The following is a 19,868-nucleotide window of genomic DNA, read 5'->3' as shown; positions in this document are numbered from 1 at the left end:
AAGGATGAGGGGTGACTTGCTAGAGGTTTATAAGATGATCAGAGGAATAGATAGAGTAGACAGTCAGAGACTTTTTCCCCGGGTACAACAGAGTGTTACAAGGGGACATAAATTTAAGGTGAAGGGTGGAAGGTATAGGGGGGATGTCAGGGGTAGGTTCTTTACCCAGAGAGTGGTGGGGGCATGGAATGCGCTGCCTTTGGGAATGGCAGAGTCAGAATCCTTGGTGACCTTTAAGCGGCAATTGGATGGATGGGTGCTTAAGCTAGGACAAATGTTCGGCACAACATCGTGGACCGAAGGGCCTGTTCTGTGCTGTATTGTTCTATGTTTTATGTTTATGACTAATTGTATTTTCGTATATCTAGCATTAGATGCTTAAAATATTTAAAATGTCATTTGCTGTGTTGCAGGAATACCTGGAATTTCAATGGAAATGGGCTGCCATTGTCTACAGGACACAAAGCAATGCACACACAACACTGTAACATGAAGTCAGTTGTTGTTTTACTATTACATACCATTGTTGAGATTCACCACTTGTTTTCTTGTTTTGACCAAACTGTGATGTCTCATCCATTAAAGCGGATGGGCATAATGATAGCCAACAGGCACATGCAACGTAGAAACTCCTGCCTTGGAAAAGAGATGTATTCTAAGAGCGAAGAGAAGTACAATGAAGAAATACAAGAGAAAAGAATTTAGAAAGGGATATTTCCTTATCCTGCAACTGTAACTTTGCTCAATTTCACTTTCATTTCCCCCCACTCCAGTGCACACTAAACAATTGGGAATGAATTATCTAGTTCAGAATATAAGGTTCCACCTTTTGCTATTGAAATTGACGTGGGCTGTTAAACAAAGATTTGTATCAGATTGTTATAAGTGGCTGTTAAAAATCTGCCATCTCCTAGTAAAGTAGAAGAAGAAGTAAATGAGTCAAGCTGGTAATTTAATACACTCTTGAGCGCAACTGACTGGACACTACCACTACATAATTCCCTGGAGATTCAATACCACTCATATATTTGATTTAACCTGAATATGATATTTACTGTGACCTGGGGCTATGCAAAACAGCAATGATAATGGAAGGAAAGCGCAACAAAATATTATTCCTTAAAATTTGAAAATTAATAAATGCATTTTAATCAAGCTGGGGAATTCTTACAAGATCAGAAACCCTGTGCCATCTAAAACTGGCAAAGGAGCAGCATACATTCAGGATCAAATTGAGATATAAGAACAGAAACAGCACTATATCTTTGAAAGGGGTTTTTCCTGGCAATGCACATTTGTAATCACAAGAGGCAAAAGAGTCAAACAAGTTATCAATATTTGTTTTCTGTGGAATCTACCATCAAAGTCTGCAGGAAATAAATATGAAGCAAGATCACCATTTTCTTGATTACACTTGAATCAATTTGCATAATAATATAAAGTAAAAGCAAATTACTACGGATGCTGGAATCTGAAACCAAAAGAGAAAATGCTGGAAAATCTCAGCAGGTCTGGCAGCATCAGTAGGGAGAGAAAAGAGCTGACGTTTCGAGGCATAATAATATCTTGTACTTTAAAATATTGAATATTATACAAAAGGAATTTGAACACATTCAACATTTGAGAGATTATATCATAAATATTATTCAGCCAATGCACAATGTCCTGAGCAAATATGGACTGGACTAATTGTGTCATGATTAATACTTCAATGTCAAGGGAAATAAATTTCTGCTTTCTTATATTAATAAAACTTTTAAGAGTTTTAAATAAGTCAGATAACAAGTTCATTAAAATACCAAAGAGATGGATTTCACTAAACATGTTAACTGGCTGATTAAAAGCAGCACAGATAAATTTCTATCCCCAATGGATTTATAATTAGGCACAGAGCAAATGAGAATTCATGCGGAAGTGATTGCTACGGCTCTACTGTGATGCTTATCAGCAAAATAGTAGGTGTTAATAATATTGCTAAACTTTTACTTCAGACATGTTGAATATTTCTTCTTAAATTATACAAAATATTGTGTGCGCTATACAAAATCTAACAGATGGATTAGATCATGTTGATTGAAATCCCCACATTTCACACAACTGATAACTAAGCGAAAAAAAAACCTGCTGTTAGAGGCTGCAGCCAGAGATGAATTCAATACAAGACCCATATGGCTAGCTGTTTGGCAATTCATAGACTTACTTCCAGGATAGTTCAGACACATCAGCCAAATTGCATGAAGAATTCATGTTTAATCAGAAGAAATACATAAGCCGTTTATAATAAAAAATCAGATTTTGTGAAGACAATGGCTTGTGCTTTGAATGCGAGGAAAATATAGCACAACTATGCAACGGTAAGAATGAGAACTATGATCAAGCATAGTTAATTGTGCAAACAGTAACAGCACACTTCTACTGTGAGTGTCAGTTGGGGAAACAATGTTTGCGGTGGTTGCTCTCTAGTGGTCCTTGTTATGGTAAATGAGATAATTCTATGAGACTTTGCCCAAAGAGCAGAATATTTAGTAACAGAAATTATGATTTGCTATTCCTCCTGTGAGACTCCAAACTTAACAGTCCTCCCTTTATTATTATACTGATTTGTCAGATCTGAATGTATTAATGTGATTCTGATGTGAAAAATAATATTATAAATAAATCACCAAATAGAGTAATGTACAGTAAACAATGAACTACTAACGGGTTGTCAAGTGAGCTTTGCCATATGTTGGCAGCTGTCAAATGATGCTTTAGAAATGTTCTCACCTTGATCTGTGTGAAACTATTTTCACTGCACTGATCTCCCAATCATTCTTATGAATGCTGTTGCAGCTGTCTGCTGGTTGGACGAGACTTGCCATGTGCAGGGCTCTGTGAGGCTGAGTCAGTAATGTGTAGAAGCAGCATGTGACATATGTACTTCTCAGACAGCTTTCAGTATTAGGCTAGTGGCTTTCTGCCATTGGCCCAGTGCAATGGACCAGCAGCTCTTTATGATGTATAATGTTATGCCTGTGAGAGACTGAGGTTCAGAACTCACATTCGTGCAGCGGAGATGCAAAGAGATTGGACACACTGTTTTAAGCAGGACGAATCAGCAGCAGACGGAAGAGCTGACTAGCTAATACCTCATTTGCTTATGCTGATGTACGAGTGTGAAACAAGAGAAAAGAGGAGCGGCATTCATTGAGTACTGTGTGTTCTCAGCTCAGATCATCAGGAGGCTTCTCGTTTGCAGTCCACTTGAACTGTATGCACTGTGTGCATGGGAGCTACAGCATCATATGGCGTGTTACTATATTGTCATCAGCTCCACACACCTTAGCAATGGCCATTTCAGAAATATCAAGGGAGTTTTTCGGGGACCTCTCTGCAAGAATGGAAACAAGACACTGGTATTTAACTTATTTTAAGCTTATTGCAGAAAGTTAATTGATTGCTGATAGTTTCAACTTTTACTTGCTTATATAGTGGATAAAATAAAATTCAGGGACATACATAACATTGACGTACATGTTTCTGTGTGCCGGATGAAATTTAAACAATAGCATTGTTCTTTATCTATAATTTTCCTCAGTACATTTTGGGTTAATGAAGTAATAAAAAGATGACGTACACATTGATTACTTGCTATGACTTAAGATATCAATAGATTGCTGCAATCAAATATGCAGGGTGGCTTAAGAATGCTAGTAATATGCAGCAAAATGTAATTACATGTCTTTCTATTATTTATATTCTTTAGTTGAATTGCTGTTTACTTTAGTACTTTCCGAGTTCGCCAAATTACCTCAGACCACCTGTCAAGATTGCAGGAGTCTAACGATTTCATGACAGACTTGTGTTTAACGATTTGTGATTTTATTGTTAACTAACTAGCAACCACAAATAATTAATACTCAGATTCCTCGCTATTTTCATCTCAACAATTTCTTTAATCCTCCAATTTGTTACCATTAGTAGGCTGCCTGTCAAGAGCAGTATGAAATGAGTGCAAGTTGCCACACCACCTCATCTGCTCCGGTCCTGCCTGTTCTAAATTTATTTCATCCTAATTACTGGATGAGCTGTAAAGGAATGAGAGGTGAAAGTAAAAGGCTTCTGGGTGATCTCTTGAACAAGGAATAATCATCGGGGAAATCTGACAGCATTCTCTTAGAAACAGCTTTAAAGAAGAATTTGACTCCTATATGTCACGGCACCAGGGTTGGTCAGTTCAGTCTGTGGAATATTGTATACTAGCGTGTACACAAGCACACTAATTGTTTGGGAGATTTATAAAGTTATACATGAAAGCATCTTAAGACTGATGGTCTTTAATTTGATGAAACATTGTCAAAGTAACAAATTAAAAAGCTAGCTTTCAAGTTCAATTAACTGTGTCTGGATCAACCAATATTGTTCCAAACTTAAACATGAATTTAGTGGGAAATTGGACTGATTTTTCACTGATAACTTTTCCTAGTAGGATATTTACTTAAAACTTAGGAATCCTGAAAAATGATGCAGTCATGCTAACATCAAAACTAGCAGTTTTAGTTCTTTGTCAGCATGGCAACTGCAAGAACAAACCGAGCAAAACTTCTATAAAGTTTTCAAATGATTTTCTGCAAGAGTAGCATTTATTTAAAGATAATGCTGATGGATATTAAATTGATAAGCTATTTAGGGGCATATAAATTGAGTTCCTCACTCTGCACAGCAGCTGCTAAGTATGTTGTTCATGGCTACCAATTGTATCAGAAGTTTCATTAGCACTTCAGACTGGTGTCTAGATATCATTAATGTAACAGCCAGAGGAAAAACAAAGAAAATGCAAATGTAAAAACAATGCGACTGTACTGCATTGTTTTAGTTCTTTAACTTGCATACATATTGTATAACCCTATAGCTCTGATGTACAAGTTCTGAAAACATACCAGAAAGTAAATAGTTTGGAGTGCGGAACATGTTGAGAAACAGAATGTGTGAATATTTCTAAACTTGCAGTATGGTGGGTCAGTAACATGATTAATAATGACTAGTTGATCAAGACATGTTATAATTTAAAAATTTGGTAATCAAATGTGATATTTTATGTATTCCTGGAACTTTCTGCTTATGAGGCTGGTGAAAGCAGAACAATGAATGTTTTGAAAACTGAATTGAATGGATACTTTGGTGGAAATAAACTTGCAAGACCGCAGGGATAGAACAGAGAAATGGGACTGATTGACTTCATTCAGGCTTTCTATAGAGAGTGATCCAATGGGCTGGCTGTCTTCCTTATGTGCAAGAATGCCTTTGAGTTGAACAAAGCTATAAATTAAAAGGATACAGATTTGCTTCCTGGATGTAGCAAATTGAATGTATCAAATGTAAATATGAACAGTTTGAACACCAGAAGATCTTGCCCAAAAAGTTATCCTGATAGAAATCCTGATTATGCATAAACATTTTAAATAGTAAAAATTGCCAAAAATGAATAAAAAATATTACAAATGTGCATTCTAAAAATAAAAGGCAATAAATTCCCTTAGGTAAGAACAAAGATACTGAAAAATACCCTGAAACGATACATTAGCTTCTGTAATCTTCAAATCTGTTTCAACTAGAAGATGACAAACAAGGAAATGAAACATTGCCTTTATCTCAAGGGGATTGGAATACAAAGGGAAGGGAGTTGTCCTCCAGTGATGCCTCACCCAGAGTACTGCCTTCAGTTTTGGGTACCACATCACATGATAGGGAGTGGCAGACTCACTTGAATTCTTTAAAGCATTGAAATTGTGAGGATAATTCATCTATGTTTTTATTCACTTGGGTTTATACAACTAAAGGGCAATCTAACTGATTAAAACAATACAAAAATGTGATAGGATAAATATGGAGATGTTGTTTTGTCAGATGAGGTGCAGTAGAATAATGGGGCATAATCTTAAAATTTCAGCCAAACTAGTTAAGAGCATAATTTGGAAATCCTGCTTTTACATAAAGCTTAGTGGAACAATGGAATGTGTTGCCCAAAAGATTATTTTGCTGGATAAATTGCATTTTTGAAAACTAAAATGGCTCAAGAGTTGCTTAGAAAGCATGTGAAGGGGTATGAGACATAGTTGGGAAAATAGGATTGAAGTACAAATTAGAAACAATCTGATTGAATGGTGGCCCAGATTTGAATGGCCAAATAATTAATTCCTTTCTTCTGTTCAAAGAATTTTTAATTTCCACCATTACCTTCACGGTAAACCGAGTAGATATAGAGGCTAATTCCATTTAGCCTTTCAGCCAGTTTTGTGTTATACATGCGTTGTGTTATTATGAGGTTTCCATTAACAACTAGAATATTAGACATTTCTACAATGACTGGATGTATTCACACCTAGACTATTATATAATGCCAAAGTATTGTATTGGGAGAGCAATCCAGATAAGATACATGGCATAAGGAAGGTTCTGTGCTAATGTTATTTTTATAATACACAAAAGACTTGTATCAGCTTCATCAGATCAAAGGGGTTAGAGGCATGGATTCTATGGAAAAGATTAAATTTAATACCAGTTAATAACTTATTTGTATGTGTTGGCAAATGAAAAAAACATTTAACATTTACATAATGCACCCATACTGTGATTTTTGTTATTAAAAATGAACAGAGAAAGGGGTTCATGATTGAAAAACAGAAGCTGGCACTTTGAAAAGCAACCAGGCTGTGGCAGCAGACAGCAAGATGAGATGTTTCTTGTGGCCATACAGAACATTTTAAAAACACTGGAAAATACAGGCTGATAAATTTATATTTTTTATGTGCCGCAGTAAAGCACATAGAATTCTATCTCGACTGAACAGAGCACTCTCGGCTAACATTCCTCATAATGATTACCGCAGGAATATTTGGCATGCTTCAACAATTTACAAATAGCATTTATTCAAAGAATTATTTGATTGAGTGTAATATATCAAAAGAGAATCTGCAAAATGTATTTCCTATTAAAAAAAACAAAGCATTAGTGTATGGTTCATTAGTTGAACTATTTGAGAGGACTATTTTCAGCTAGAAGATAGAACATTCTAGATTTGGGCCATTCACAATAATTTGTGCCACTTGAATAAATTTCCTAAGTTTTACTTTGAATTGCTAGGTGGCGCATCACATAGACAAAGAATTTCATTATACTGAAAGGAGGGAACATATAATATTGGCCAAATCATCTTGCCAAATGATTGGTGTTAATATTGGTTATAGTAAATTGTTACTACTTTTCTATTTGAGGACTACTCAAGATTTCAGAAATTGGGTAAAAATGAACTAAAGGAAAACGGAAGGGGAAAGATTGATACTAATACCTATAATTCTTTTGTACTAAATTATTTGTCTAACTGCGTTCAGCAATTTGGTTCCTTTGAGACATCAGGAACTTTTGTAACAGTTAAGAAGGCATCCAATTTGGCATGACTTAAGAGTATGTCCTAAAATAGTAATATAAGAATGTTTTAATCAATATTGTTTAGCTAATCCTTCTTACTCTCACTGGTAATGTCATAATCTTGTGCAACAATATTGCATTTTGTTTAGATTCAGGAAAACATTCAATATGTTTTAAACCTAAGGGTCTAAATTACTAGACCTAAATTGCTAGAAATGTTGCTCACTTGTTTTCTGATTTATTTGAATCCATCATGATTAAACTTATCAAAATATTTTGGATAATTTTTATAAAAGCATTGTTGGAAGTAATTAAGGTCATTAATACTAAGTGAACCTTCAAAGTGGTTGAATTATCTTCAATTTGAAAACTTGACTTACACTATCTTTCAATTTGACTGTCCATTGATGTAAGAACATTAAAACTTAAGGGCAATGAGCACACTTAAGCAGGACAGGGATCTTGGAACCTAGGATCCTTTTTTAAGTAATTAAAACCAGTTGAGGTTGTTAAGAAGGTACATGTGAGAAGCTACAGTCGTAAATCCTGTTTTATCTGCCATGGAACCTGTTTCCCAATCTGTTGGTGGTGACATGCCAGAGTCACCAAGACAAGTGGACAGCAGAGATTCATCAGTGAACCTAACAAACTAGGAATACTTTGATCAGTTACACTGATGAGTTCCAGCTACGGCCATTGAGAACTGCTATATAAAGAACTTCTTCTTTCAGAGAGTGCTTTCATTGCTTCGCAGCCAGTAAGTTCACAGTCCACAGGCAGAGGAGCAGCTCTCTTGACATCTCTGAGCATCAGCATCTCAAAATGCTTAGTGTCCCACAGCAGATGATCCTAACTGATATTCTTCCTGGACAATTCAGACTGAAATAGTTGGTTCATATTTTGTTTAGCTTTTGGCTTTCATGAGGTGGTGTCACATTGATACAAATGCACACAGTGTTGCAGATTTGATTTATGAATAAAGTGGAAGTTATGACACAAAATAAATTAAAATACATCATATAACTGAGCTGGTACTTTCTCAGCTTCGAACATCCCTTCAACGTTTTAGAGTCATAGAATAATGGAGATGTACAGCATGGAAACAAAACCTTCAGTCCAACCCATCCATGCTGACCAGATATCCCAACCTAATTTAGTCCCATTTGCCAGCACTTGGTCCATATCCCTCTAAATCCTTCCTATTCATGTATCCATCCAGATACCTTTTAAATGCTGTAATTGTACCAACCTCTTCCACTTCCTCTGGCAGCTCATTCCATATACGCATCACCCTCTTTGTGAAAAAGTTGCCCCCTAGGTCCCTTTTTAAATTTTTTTTTCCTCACGCTAAACCTTTGCCCTCTAGTTCTGGACTCCCCCGCCCCAATGAAAAGACCTTGTTGATTTACCCTATCCATGCCGCTCATGGGTTTTTTACTCTATAGGGTCACCCTTCAGCCTCCGATGCTCCAGGGAAAACAGCCCTAGCATATTCAGCCTCTCCCTATAGCTCAAACCCTCCAACCCTGGCAACTTCTTGAGAAGAGCTGAAGTTAACTTTTATGATAGATCCTTAAAGCCAGAAAAGAGGAGGCTTTCAAAGGTTACACTCATATACAGAGAGAAAAGAAACCTATGTTAACTCCATCGCTTAGCGCCAACTCATACTTCAGTTGAAAACCTACTGGCCCTTTCACATGGATGAACTTTCTGAATGTGTGAGCTTTAGATGTAAATATTATTGCAATACTATGCCCATTGTAATTATGTCCAACTACATCTACTTACACATCTAGTAATGGTCTTCTGATAATAATCACACTCGCCTCATTAGTCCAAACACCAAAAACAAGTTAACATTATGACTATCTGACTGATATTAGTCCATTCATTAAAGTTAGGCATCAAATCTTAGGAACCTTCCTGGTCGGTGTGTGTGGCTAAGACCCATACCAGGCAATGCACTTGCTGAATATTGATTATTCAAATAATAACCCTGTTGAATTTAAGCAAACATTTCTGGTATGGAACTTATACTAAATTCCTTACACATAAGTAACCTATATTAAACCATTCTAAACCCTTTCTTGCTTTTTCTCCTTCTCCCTGCTTTACACATCCAGCTTCAGCCAAGAACCCTGCAGAACTGTCCTGCTGAAACCCAAAAACTTTGTTAAGTTATGATCTTCCCCTGCCCCCCAAAAATTCCAGAATCTTCTCTCTGACAGCTCAATGTATTACACTGTTCACATTGCTTATAGATTTTCCTAATGTAAGCAAAGCAAACAAAACAAAAATTCTCTAAAACTATCCCTGTTACTTTTTTTATTTGAAAGAAATGGCTGCAGAAATACTTACGAGCTAAAACTTAACCCCTTCAAGCACATAGAAAACCCAAGATACAAAAATCAGGACTCAAAAATAAATGATATTGAAATGTATAAATCACACACCTTACTTCACTGTGAGTACATATTGCCAATGCCATCAAGGGTGCCTGTCATTGGAGGGCAACTGCCATCCCAGCACCCCCATCCACATTGTGTCTCTGACCCTCACAAAATGATGTGCTGTCTCTTGCAAGGAGAGAAAGCTCAGAAGTGTGAGTAATTTTGATGGATGTTGAGTGAGGCATAGCAATAGGTAGTAGGCACAAGGTCACTGTGAATGGCTGCTAAGATGGAGATGTAAGGTGCTGGGAGAGGGAACAGAATGAGTGGAATGATACAAAATGTTGATGTGAGGAGTGCTACCTTTGAAAATGCTGGAAAATTGAAAGTGTGGGGTTTGACATCTGAAAGTATCATGTTCCATGTTTGCTGCCCTTTTGAGGTCCTGGCTTATGTTTAGGCTTCCGTTTGGAGGGGGAGTTCTCTTGCTTTTGACTCTCTCAATCATTTCCACCCATGCTGTTTAGTTGATGAAATTGTTCTCTTCTGTTCATCCTTGGCAGTGCTCACCTCACTTCAGCCCTTCAGATCTCACAACAGCACCGTCTCTACAATAGTGATTATATATTTCTATTTGCGCACCTAGTTTACCTATGTGCTCACAAAACTTTGTGCATTTAAATAAAAATAATTTAATTTTCTTTTTTACTGCTACTCATTACAAGAATTTTATTCACCTATATAAAATATTACTGGTAAGCTCTATTTCTTCCTGTCCAACTTTGCATATCGTTAATCATATTGTATTGTTTTGAGATTTCCCTTTTGATTTATAAATTCCCTTTTATCTGATAATTCCCTTTTTAGTTTAAAGCTCTTTCCATTCTCTTTGATATGATAATTGCCAGGCCATTCATCCCAATTTAATTGCAGTAGAGGCTATCTCAACTGACCACCTCCATCTTTCTTGGGTGCTGATGCCAGTGCCCAATGAATTGAAACATTTTCTTTCCATGCCATTTTCTTTTGAGCCATGCATGTAATTTTCTAATCTACAAAGTTCTTTACCAGTTTGTATGTTATTCATTTAGGGAGTATTGCTGAACAAAGAGACCTTGGAGTGCAGGTTCATAGTTCCTTGAAAGTGGAGTCGCAGGTAGATAGGATAGTGAAGAAGGTGTTTGGTATGCTTTCCTTTATTGGTCAGAACGTTGAGTATAGGAGTTGGGAAATCATGTTGCATCTGTACAGGATGTTGGTTAGGCCACTTTTGGAATATTGCATGCAATTCTGGTCTTCCTCCTATCAGAAGGATGTTGTGAAACTTGAAAGGGTTCAGAAAAGACTTACAAGGATGTTGGCAGGATTGGAGGATTTGAGTTATAGAGAGAGGCTGAATAGGCTGGGGTTGTTTTCCCTGGAGTGGCGGAGGCTGAGTGGGTGACCCTATAGAGGTTTATAACAACATAATGAGGGGCATGGATAGGTTAAATAGACAAAGTCTTTTCCCTGAGGTGGGGGAGTCCAGAACTAGAGGGCATCGGTTTAGGGTGAGAGGGAAAAAGGGACCTAAGGGGTGATTTTTTTAAAATTTTTTTTTGCAGAGAGTGGTATGTGTATGGAATGTGCTGCCAGAGAAAATGGTGGAGGCTGGTACAATTGCAAAATTTAAGGCATCTGGATGGGTACATGAATAGGAAGGGTTTAGAGGGATACGAGCCAAGAGATGGCAAATGAGACTAGATTAGGTTGGGATATCTGGTTGGCATAGACTAGTTGGACCGAAGGATCTGTTTCCATGCTGTACACCTCTATGACTTGAAGTAGTAATTCAGGGATTATCATCCTTGAGGTTCTTTTTTATTAACTGCAATCTAAGGGATGATGCATGTTAAAATGCCCATCGTGTCCAGGGATATGCAGGCAAGGTGGTGGAAAATGCAGGATGCGGGGGAAGCGGGGGATCTCTAGGTGGGATGTTCTGCTGGGGGTCGGTATCGACCCGATGGGCCAAATGGCCTGTTTCTACACTGTAGGGATTCTGTGATTTAGACTTCTGGCAGCAAGCTGTTTAAAATGCCTTGCACTCTCTGATCATGCTCCTGGACTATTTTTGCATGTTGCAGTATGTCATCCTTCGGACACATGATACCTTGAAGACTTTTTGTAAAACATTGGACAAAGTTCAACGAAAATTCTCTGGGTCAAGACAATTTTAAAAGCCAGTCAATTGAAGCAAAACCTCCCAATGGAGTTATTAATGTGATAAGGAATACTAACTGTTCACCCAATCATACCCATCAGAATTTATTGTTTGCATTGAATTTCATGAAAACTCTACTTTTGGATAACTTGGCTAAATTCTAATTAACTGTAGACATAGGGTAGATTTCTCCTACCATTGAGTTGTGTGAGCTCAACATAAATTTGGCTGGACACATTGGGTTGAGATACAGATAAATGCCCAAGCATTAATCAGTGGTTTTATTTCAAGGGAAATGTTACGCGTCCTAGTCATCTCTTCAAATTGTTTCTCAACATGTTTCATTAAAGGCTGCAGAAACTTCCTGGTGTGTAGAGACATGATGATCAATTATATTTATTTGGTGTAATGCTGTATTCAGTGTTGTTATCCTAATCTATTAAATAATTTAAGGTTACCTTTTTGCTGTGAGATCTATATGACACATTTCTTCTCAAGTATGAGAATGCTACATGGTCAAATATGTGTAAGTTCTCTTCAATCTGAAACCCTTTATGTCAGAGAGTTGCTTGGAGCATAGCTTTAATCTTAAAGGCTCCTGGATATTCTAATTACATTGGCTGTAGGGAATGTTTCTTCAACCATTTTATACTATACAGTGATACTTGCTCCTGTATCAAACTTGAAATTAATGAAACTGCAATTGATATAAATGTCTCCCTGCAAAAAGGCTAGGTCTTCTTTTCTCTTAAGAATACCTTTTGGCTTTTATAGAGCCAGAGTCATACGGCATTGAAAGTGACCCTTTACTCCAACTCCTCCTAAACTGATCCAGTCCCATTTGCCAGTATTTGGGCCATACCCCTCTAAACCATTCCTATTCATGTACCCATCCAGATACCTTTTAAATATTATAATTGTACCTGCCTCCTCTGGCAGCTCGTCCCATACGTGCACCACTCTGTGTAGAAAATGTTGCCCCTCAAGTCCCTTTCAAATCTTTTCCCTCTAACCTTAAGCCTATACTGTCTAGTTTTGGCTCCCCTATCCTTGGAAAAAGGTTTTGGTTATTCACCCGTCCATGTTCCTCATCATTTTATATACCTTTTATAAGGTCACCCCTCAGACTCCAACTTTCCATGGAAAAATGCCCCAGCCTATTCAGCTTCTCCCTATAGTTCAAATCCTCCAAACCCTGGCAACATCCTTGTAAATCTTGTCTGAACTCTTTCAAGTTTAACACCAAACCTCCTATAGCAAGGAGACCAGAACTGAATGCTGTATTCTAAACTTGGCCTTATTAATGTCCTACACAGCCACAACATGACAATTCCTACACTCCAGGCACTGACCAATAAAAAGCAAGTGTGCCAAACCCCTTCTTCACTATCCTGTCTATCTGCCATTCCACTTTCAGGGAAATATGCACCTGCTCCCTTATATCCCCTTTTTCAGTAACACTCCCCAGGGCCCTACCAATTACTATATAAATCTTGCTCTGGTTTGTCTTACCAAAATATAGCAGCTTACATTGATTGAAGTTAAACTCCATTTGCCACTCCTTGGTCCATTGGCCCATCTGATGAAGGTCCGTTGTCCACTGCATCACCAATTTTGTTGTCATCTGCAAACTTATGAGCCTACCTCCAATATTCAGACCCAAATCATTTATATAAATGATGAAAAGCAGTGGACTCAGTATCGATCCTTATGGCATACCACTAGTCACAGGCCCTGCAGTCTGAAAAACAACCCTCTACCACCACCCTCTGTCTCCTACTTTCAAGCAATTTTTTTTTTATATCCAGTTGGTTCGCTCCCTTTCTACTGTAGCTTATTTTAGCTCATGGACTTCTTTTTCTGAATAACTATTTGATTTCTTTATGCTCTGTGTCTATTGCCTCCTTCAGCATCTCAGTGTTTATCACTGCTGCCTCACAATGCCAGGGACCTGGGTTCAGTTCCAGCATTTGTTTAGAGTTTGCACATTCTCTCCCCCTCCACCCCATATGTCTACATGGGTTTCCTCCTGGTGCTCGGGTTTCCTCCTACAGTCCAATGATGTGCTAGCTAGTTGGATTGGCCATGGGAAATGTGGGGTTACAGGGATAGGGTTAGGGGGGTGGGTCTGTGTGGGATGCTCTTCAAAGGGTTGGTGTGGACTCAATGGGCCGAAAAGCCTGCTTCCACCCTGTAAGGATTCTATGATTTCCTGAAAATTACATGTCCTTTTATGGATAAGGTATTCTTCTTGAATAGCTGGACACTACTTGTGTCTGTGAGATATCCATGCTGCAAGCCCTGACAATGTTGGTTAATATCTGATGTCTTTATACTTACTGTGCTAATTTCTCATGTGATTAAGAACTGAATGGATTCTACTGACTGCCTGTGACAAGGATGTTCTCCCCTCTTAAGATTGATCTAGGTTGCATTAGGTTTTCTGTTTTATACATTAATTGAATGGCTTTCTGTTAAGTCAAATCTTCTTTTCATTGCAAAAAATTTGACAAAGAATCATCAGCAATTCCAACAACAGTTCTGTCTCTGATGAATTTTGACTCTGAATCACCATTCTCCTATTTTTCAACTAATGTGAAGAGATCATATATTTAGATGACCTGTCACAGCTAAAATCTTGCTCTTTCAATAATTTCATTTATTTAAGATGAAAGGGTTTCAATTCTTCTGCAAAAGCTTTTGTTACACCTTTGTATAACTTAGTGAGCTACAACAGCCTTTGTGATACCCTTAATTGTATATAGAATCGATCTTAGTATGTAATTTGGAAGCTGCTTTGTGTCTCAAGAATTGTTTTCTCCAAGATGTCTGGCTGTATGTTTTTTTTTAACCATTTATGAAACTAAGTAAACTAAAGCTATTTATGAACCTTTGTCTTTCAGATATGACTATTTATTCCCCTTACTTTAAAGGTATTTAATTTTGCAGGAGTGCTGCTGCTATGCTGTACCAACAGGCTCTCCTATGTTTCTGCAGTCAAAATGAAGAATTGCTGTCTTCTGCAATTAAAATGGAGGATTACTGCCTTTTTGGAGATAAAATGGATGTTTCTGTGGTTTCTCTGGATGACTCCTGCTAATTATGGTCTTAACAACTAATTCCTGTTTCCTTAATAGCTTTACTGAGTGAATCCCACTGCCTGCAGCTTCAATAAATTTAGTTCTGTTCTAATCACTGTTTCAATAAATGACTCCCATTATTCACCCTATTACATAATGAATCCTATTCCTTTAATAGTTTTTTTTCTATGCGATTCCTGCTGTTTGTGGTTTGAATAAATGTTTCCTGTCTTCACTGTGGTTTTGTAATGTATCTCCTGTCCTTCTGTGGCCCTGACATTGTCCTAATTTTCTTATTCCATTAGATACTATCTGCTTAGGTTTCTAAAATATTCCTTTATTGTTTGAATTCTGGCTTTGTGGCATTCCTGGGCTTATGACCTCATTGTTTATATTGCTGATAATTTCCTTTTATTGTAGCTTTAACTCATGGCTTTTGCTTGTTATGGTGGCAATGCTTGATATGAGCAGCACTTTTCAAATCTGTTCATAAGATGTAAGAATTGATGATTAGAATCTATTTCCTGTCCTTACTTGGACTGGTGAAGATGGTCGTGAGCTGCCTTAGGATTTATGGACATCACCAAACTGAAAGGAAGAGGGCTCCATGATTTTGACTCATTGACAGCAAAGGAACATCAATGTAATTCCATGTCAGGATGGTGATCGAGACACTGTTGCTGGAAAAATGCAGCAGGTCAGGCAGCATCTGAGGAGCAGGAGAATCCACGTTTTGGGCGTAAGTCCTTCATTAGAACCCTCCTGCTCTTCGGATGCTGCCTGACCTGCTGTGCTTTTCCAGCAACACACTCTCTCGACTCTGATCTCCAGCATCTGCAGTCCTCACTTTCTCCATGTCAGGATGGTGTGTGGTTTACAGATGTGGTGTTCCTATGCATCTGATGGCCATGTACTCCTAACTGATAGAAGTCTTGAGTTTGGATGTTGCTGTTGAAAGAGCGTTGTTGAATGTTGTAATGCATACTGGTTCCACAGTCTGTTGATAGAGAAGGAATCGAATTTTGAAGATGGTGGGTGGGCTGCAAATCAAGCGGGCTGCTTTGCTCTGTATGCTGTCAAGTTGGAGAGTATTATTTCCCACTCCTTACTTGTGCCTTTGTATATTGTAGACAGGCATTGGGGATTCAGGAAGTGAGCTATTCATCATAGAATTCCTAGCATCTGACTGGCTCTTGTAGCTAAAGTATACAGTTCAGTTTCTGGTCAATGGCCATAATCAGAAAGTTGTTAGTAGAGATTTAGTGATGATAATGCCATTTGACTTCAAGGGGTGTTGGGTAGATTCTGTCTTATTGAAAATGGTCATTATCTGGTACTTATGTGATGTGAATGTTACTTGCCAATCATCAGTCCAAACCTGAATTGTTAGGTTTTGCTGCGTATAACAGAGGAGAAAGTGAGGTCTGCAGATGCTGGAGATCAGAGCTGAAAATGTGTTGCTGGAGAAGCGCAGCAGGTCAGGCAGCATCCAGGGAACAGGAGAATCGACGTTTCGGGCATAAGCCCTTCAGGCTTATGCCCGAAACGTCGATTCTCCTGTTCCCTGGATGCTGCCTGACCTGCTGCGCTTCTCCAGCAACACATTTTCAGCTCTGCGTATAACAGACACTGCTTCAGTAATTGGTTTAAAAAAAAAATCATTGTGTAGTCATCAACAAATATTCTCACTTCTGATGTTATGATTGAGGAGTGTCGTTGATTAAAGCAGCTGAGGATAGTTGAGCACAGGGGACTACCCTAAGGGATTCCTGCAGTAATGTCCTTGGCGTGAGATGCTGGACCAACAACAACCACAACTGTGTTCCTTTTGTGCTGTTTGATTATGACCAATCTTCTTCCTGATTCCCTTTTGACTACTGTTTTCCTTGGGTTAATTCCATGCTTGGTTGAATGTTGTCTTGATGTCAAGAGCAGTCACTCTTTTGGAGCTTAGCTCTTTTGTTAATGTTTGAACTAAGGCTGCAATGAGATCAGGAACTTTGGAGGCACTGGCAGAGCTCAGACTGAGCATTAGTGATCAGATTATTCCGTTGCAAGAGGTGTTTGATAGCACTATTGAAGATCCCTTCCATTATTCTACACAGTAATAGTAATCAACATGGGACATCGGGGGCTGAAAGTCTTCCCTCACATTTTGCTTTCTCAGGCTGTTAATCTAACAGTTTCCCCTTGCCCATAGAGGATTTTAATTTTATTGACAGAGCCTCCACTATCTGTTTGCTCGCTCATGGCTGAACCCCAACTTGGCACTGCTCCTCCACTACCAGTCCACAATGCAATCTGTAATTCCCTTCAATTGACTAATTTTATAGTTCCAGGGAGTTTCAAATATTCTCCCACTGCAGTGCATCTCTGACCAGGTCTGAAATGCCTTTACAATTGATTGTCGATTCTGCCTTGATGAATCTTGCCACAAGGTTCTCTTTTGTGGAGTTTATGAATTGGAAGTTGTGAAGAGTTTCCACTCTACCTGCTGCTGATTATCTATCCATTATTTATCCATCATAAAGCACTGTCTGAAGGACTTTTAAAACTCCACTACTGCAAGGGTTTTAGGGGCCAGTTAACTGGAGCCATTACTTGCCAGCCATGAGCAATCTATACCATGCCCTCCACCGCATCTCCTCCACTTCCCGCTCCTCCGCCCTTGAGCCCCGCCCCTCCAACCGCCACCAGGACAGAACCCCACTGGTCCTCACCTACCACCCCACCAATCTCCATGTACAGCGCATCATCCGCCGTCACTTCCGCCACCTCCAAACGGACCCCACCACCAAGGATATATTTCCCTCCCCTCCTCTCAGCTTTCCGTAGAGACCACTCCCTCCGCGACCCCCTTGTCAGATCCACACACCCCACCGACCCAACCTCCACTCCCGGCACCTTCCCTTGCAACCGCAGGAGGTGCAACACTTGCGCCCACACCTCCCCCCTCACTTCTCTCCAAGGCCCCAAGGGAAACTTCCATATCCGCCACAGATTCACCTGCACCTCCACCCACATCATCTACTGCATCCGCTGCAGCCGGTGTGGCCTCCTCTATATTGGGGAGACAGGCCGCCTACTTGCGGAGCGATTCAGAGAGCACCTCTGGGCCACCCGGACGAACCAACCCAATCACCCTGTAGCACAGCATTTCAACTCACCCTCCCACTCCACCGAGGATATGCAGGTCATTGGACTCATCCACCGCCAAACCACAACAACGCGACGGTCGGAGGAGGAGCGTCTTATCTTCCGACTGGGAACACTCCAACCGCAGGGGATGAACTTGGACTCATCCACCGCCAAACCACAACAACCCGACGGTCGGAGGAGGAGCGTCTTATCTTCCGACTGGGAACACTCCAACCGCAGGGGATGAACTTGGACTTCACCAGTTTCTTCATCCCCCCTCCCCCCAACTTGTCTCAGCCGAATCCCTCCAGCCCGGCACCGCCTTCCTGACCTGCAGTCTTCTTCTTGACCTCTCCGCCTCCATCCTACTCCGACCTATCACCCTCACCTTGACCTCTTTCCACCTATCACATTTCCAACGCCCCTCCTCCAAGTCCCTCCTCCCTACCTTTTATCTTCTCCTGCTGAACACTCTCTGCTCATTCCTGAAGAAGGGCATGTGCCCGAAACGTCGAATCTTCTGTTCCCTAGATGCTGCCTGACCTGCTGTGCTGTTCCAGCAATAAAGTTTCAGCTTTGATCTCCAGCGTCTGCAGACCTCACTTTCTCCTCCAATCTATACCATGGCTCATCATATTATAGGAGTTCTCTGTACAATAACTCACAGAAAGGTTTATTTGCCACCACCATCATCTTTCAGGGTAGGGTTAAACACTGATTAGTCCAGTGTGAAAAATTACATGGCAGCCTAACAAGCAGAGGCTTTTTATGAGAAGTTGTTTATTACACCATAGCAATTATATGCACGTTAAGATATGATAGACATAGTTTCTGTAATAATGGGGAAGACACAGATAATAGGATTTCCTCTTTTTAGTGATCCTAAGGTGCTCTCCTATCAAGACCATATAACATCGTCATAGTGGATGGTGTTTAAGGAATTCCTCAGTATTAACCCATCCGACCCGGACACTCTTAAACAACAACACACTCATGACTATCCATCACCTAACGCTAAAATATTATTAATCTAAAGAGTTTGACTGCATCACAATGCAAATATACAACTGAACATGATGTAAAAGTTCAGGTTTTACAATTTTTTTGAGGATTACATTAATCTTAAAATGTATTATTTGTATCAGTTCATGGCTGTTTCCATTGTTGGATTTTTGCCATCTGAAGTAATTAAATGCTCATATCACCAACTTACATGAAAGAGAAGAGCTATGGACTGAATAGTATTTGTTCATACTTTTACACATGTATCCATTGGTGAATAGTGCCGAGAGTTAGAATTTTCTAGGCTGATTAATAACCAGCTTTCAGTCATGACAATGTTCCTTCCTTGGTTACTAAGTCATAGTGTGGGAGTTGAACCATAAGCTTACTTGTTCATAAAGAAGATAACTAGGAGCTAAGACAGTCGCAGCACAAAGAATAAAATTGTTGAACATAGTTTGTAAAAACCCATTATAACCATAAGCACTTTAAAACAAGTAACTAGACATAACAATGGAATACAAATCACTTTAAATTCAATGGAACAATCCCTTTAAGGCTGCCTGAGCCAGAAAGTTAGAAATGTGTTTCATGGATAAGGCATCATTTACAAGTTGTTGCATAATCTTTTCTAAATGTGGATTAAAC

General features: G+C 39.1%; 1 protein-coding gene across 1 annotated transcript in view; it reads left to right on the top strand.

Annotated features, from left to right (window-relative positions):
• Positions 1-2,961: 2,961 nt before the first annotated feature.
• The window catches only part of znf804a (zinc finger protein 804A), a 352,607-nt gene continuing 335,700 nt past the window's right edge, over positions 2,962-19,868 (top strand). Inside the window, exon 1 of the mRNA XM_043693450.1 lies at positions 2,962-3,395. Within this exon, the coding sequence (XP_043549385.1) occupies positions 3,285-3,395 (111 nt within the window). The 5' untranslated portion in view covers positions 2,962-3,284. The remainder of the gene's footprint in view (positions 3,396-19,868) is intronic.

The sequence above is a fragment of the Chiloscyllium plagiosum genome, chromosome 7 (assembly GCF_004010195.1).
Source record: "Chiloscyllium plagiosum isolate BGI_BamShark_2017 chromosome 7, ASM401019v2, whole genome shotgun sequence".
Lineage (NCBI taxonomy): Eukaryota > Metazoa > Chordata > Chondrichthyes > Orectolobiformes > Hemiscylliidae > Chiloscyllium > Chiloscyllium plagiosum.
The sequence above is the reverse complement of the archived record's forward strand: the minus strand, read 5'-3'. Positions and strand labels throughout refer to the sequence as shown.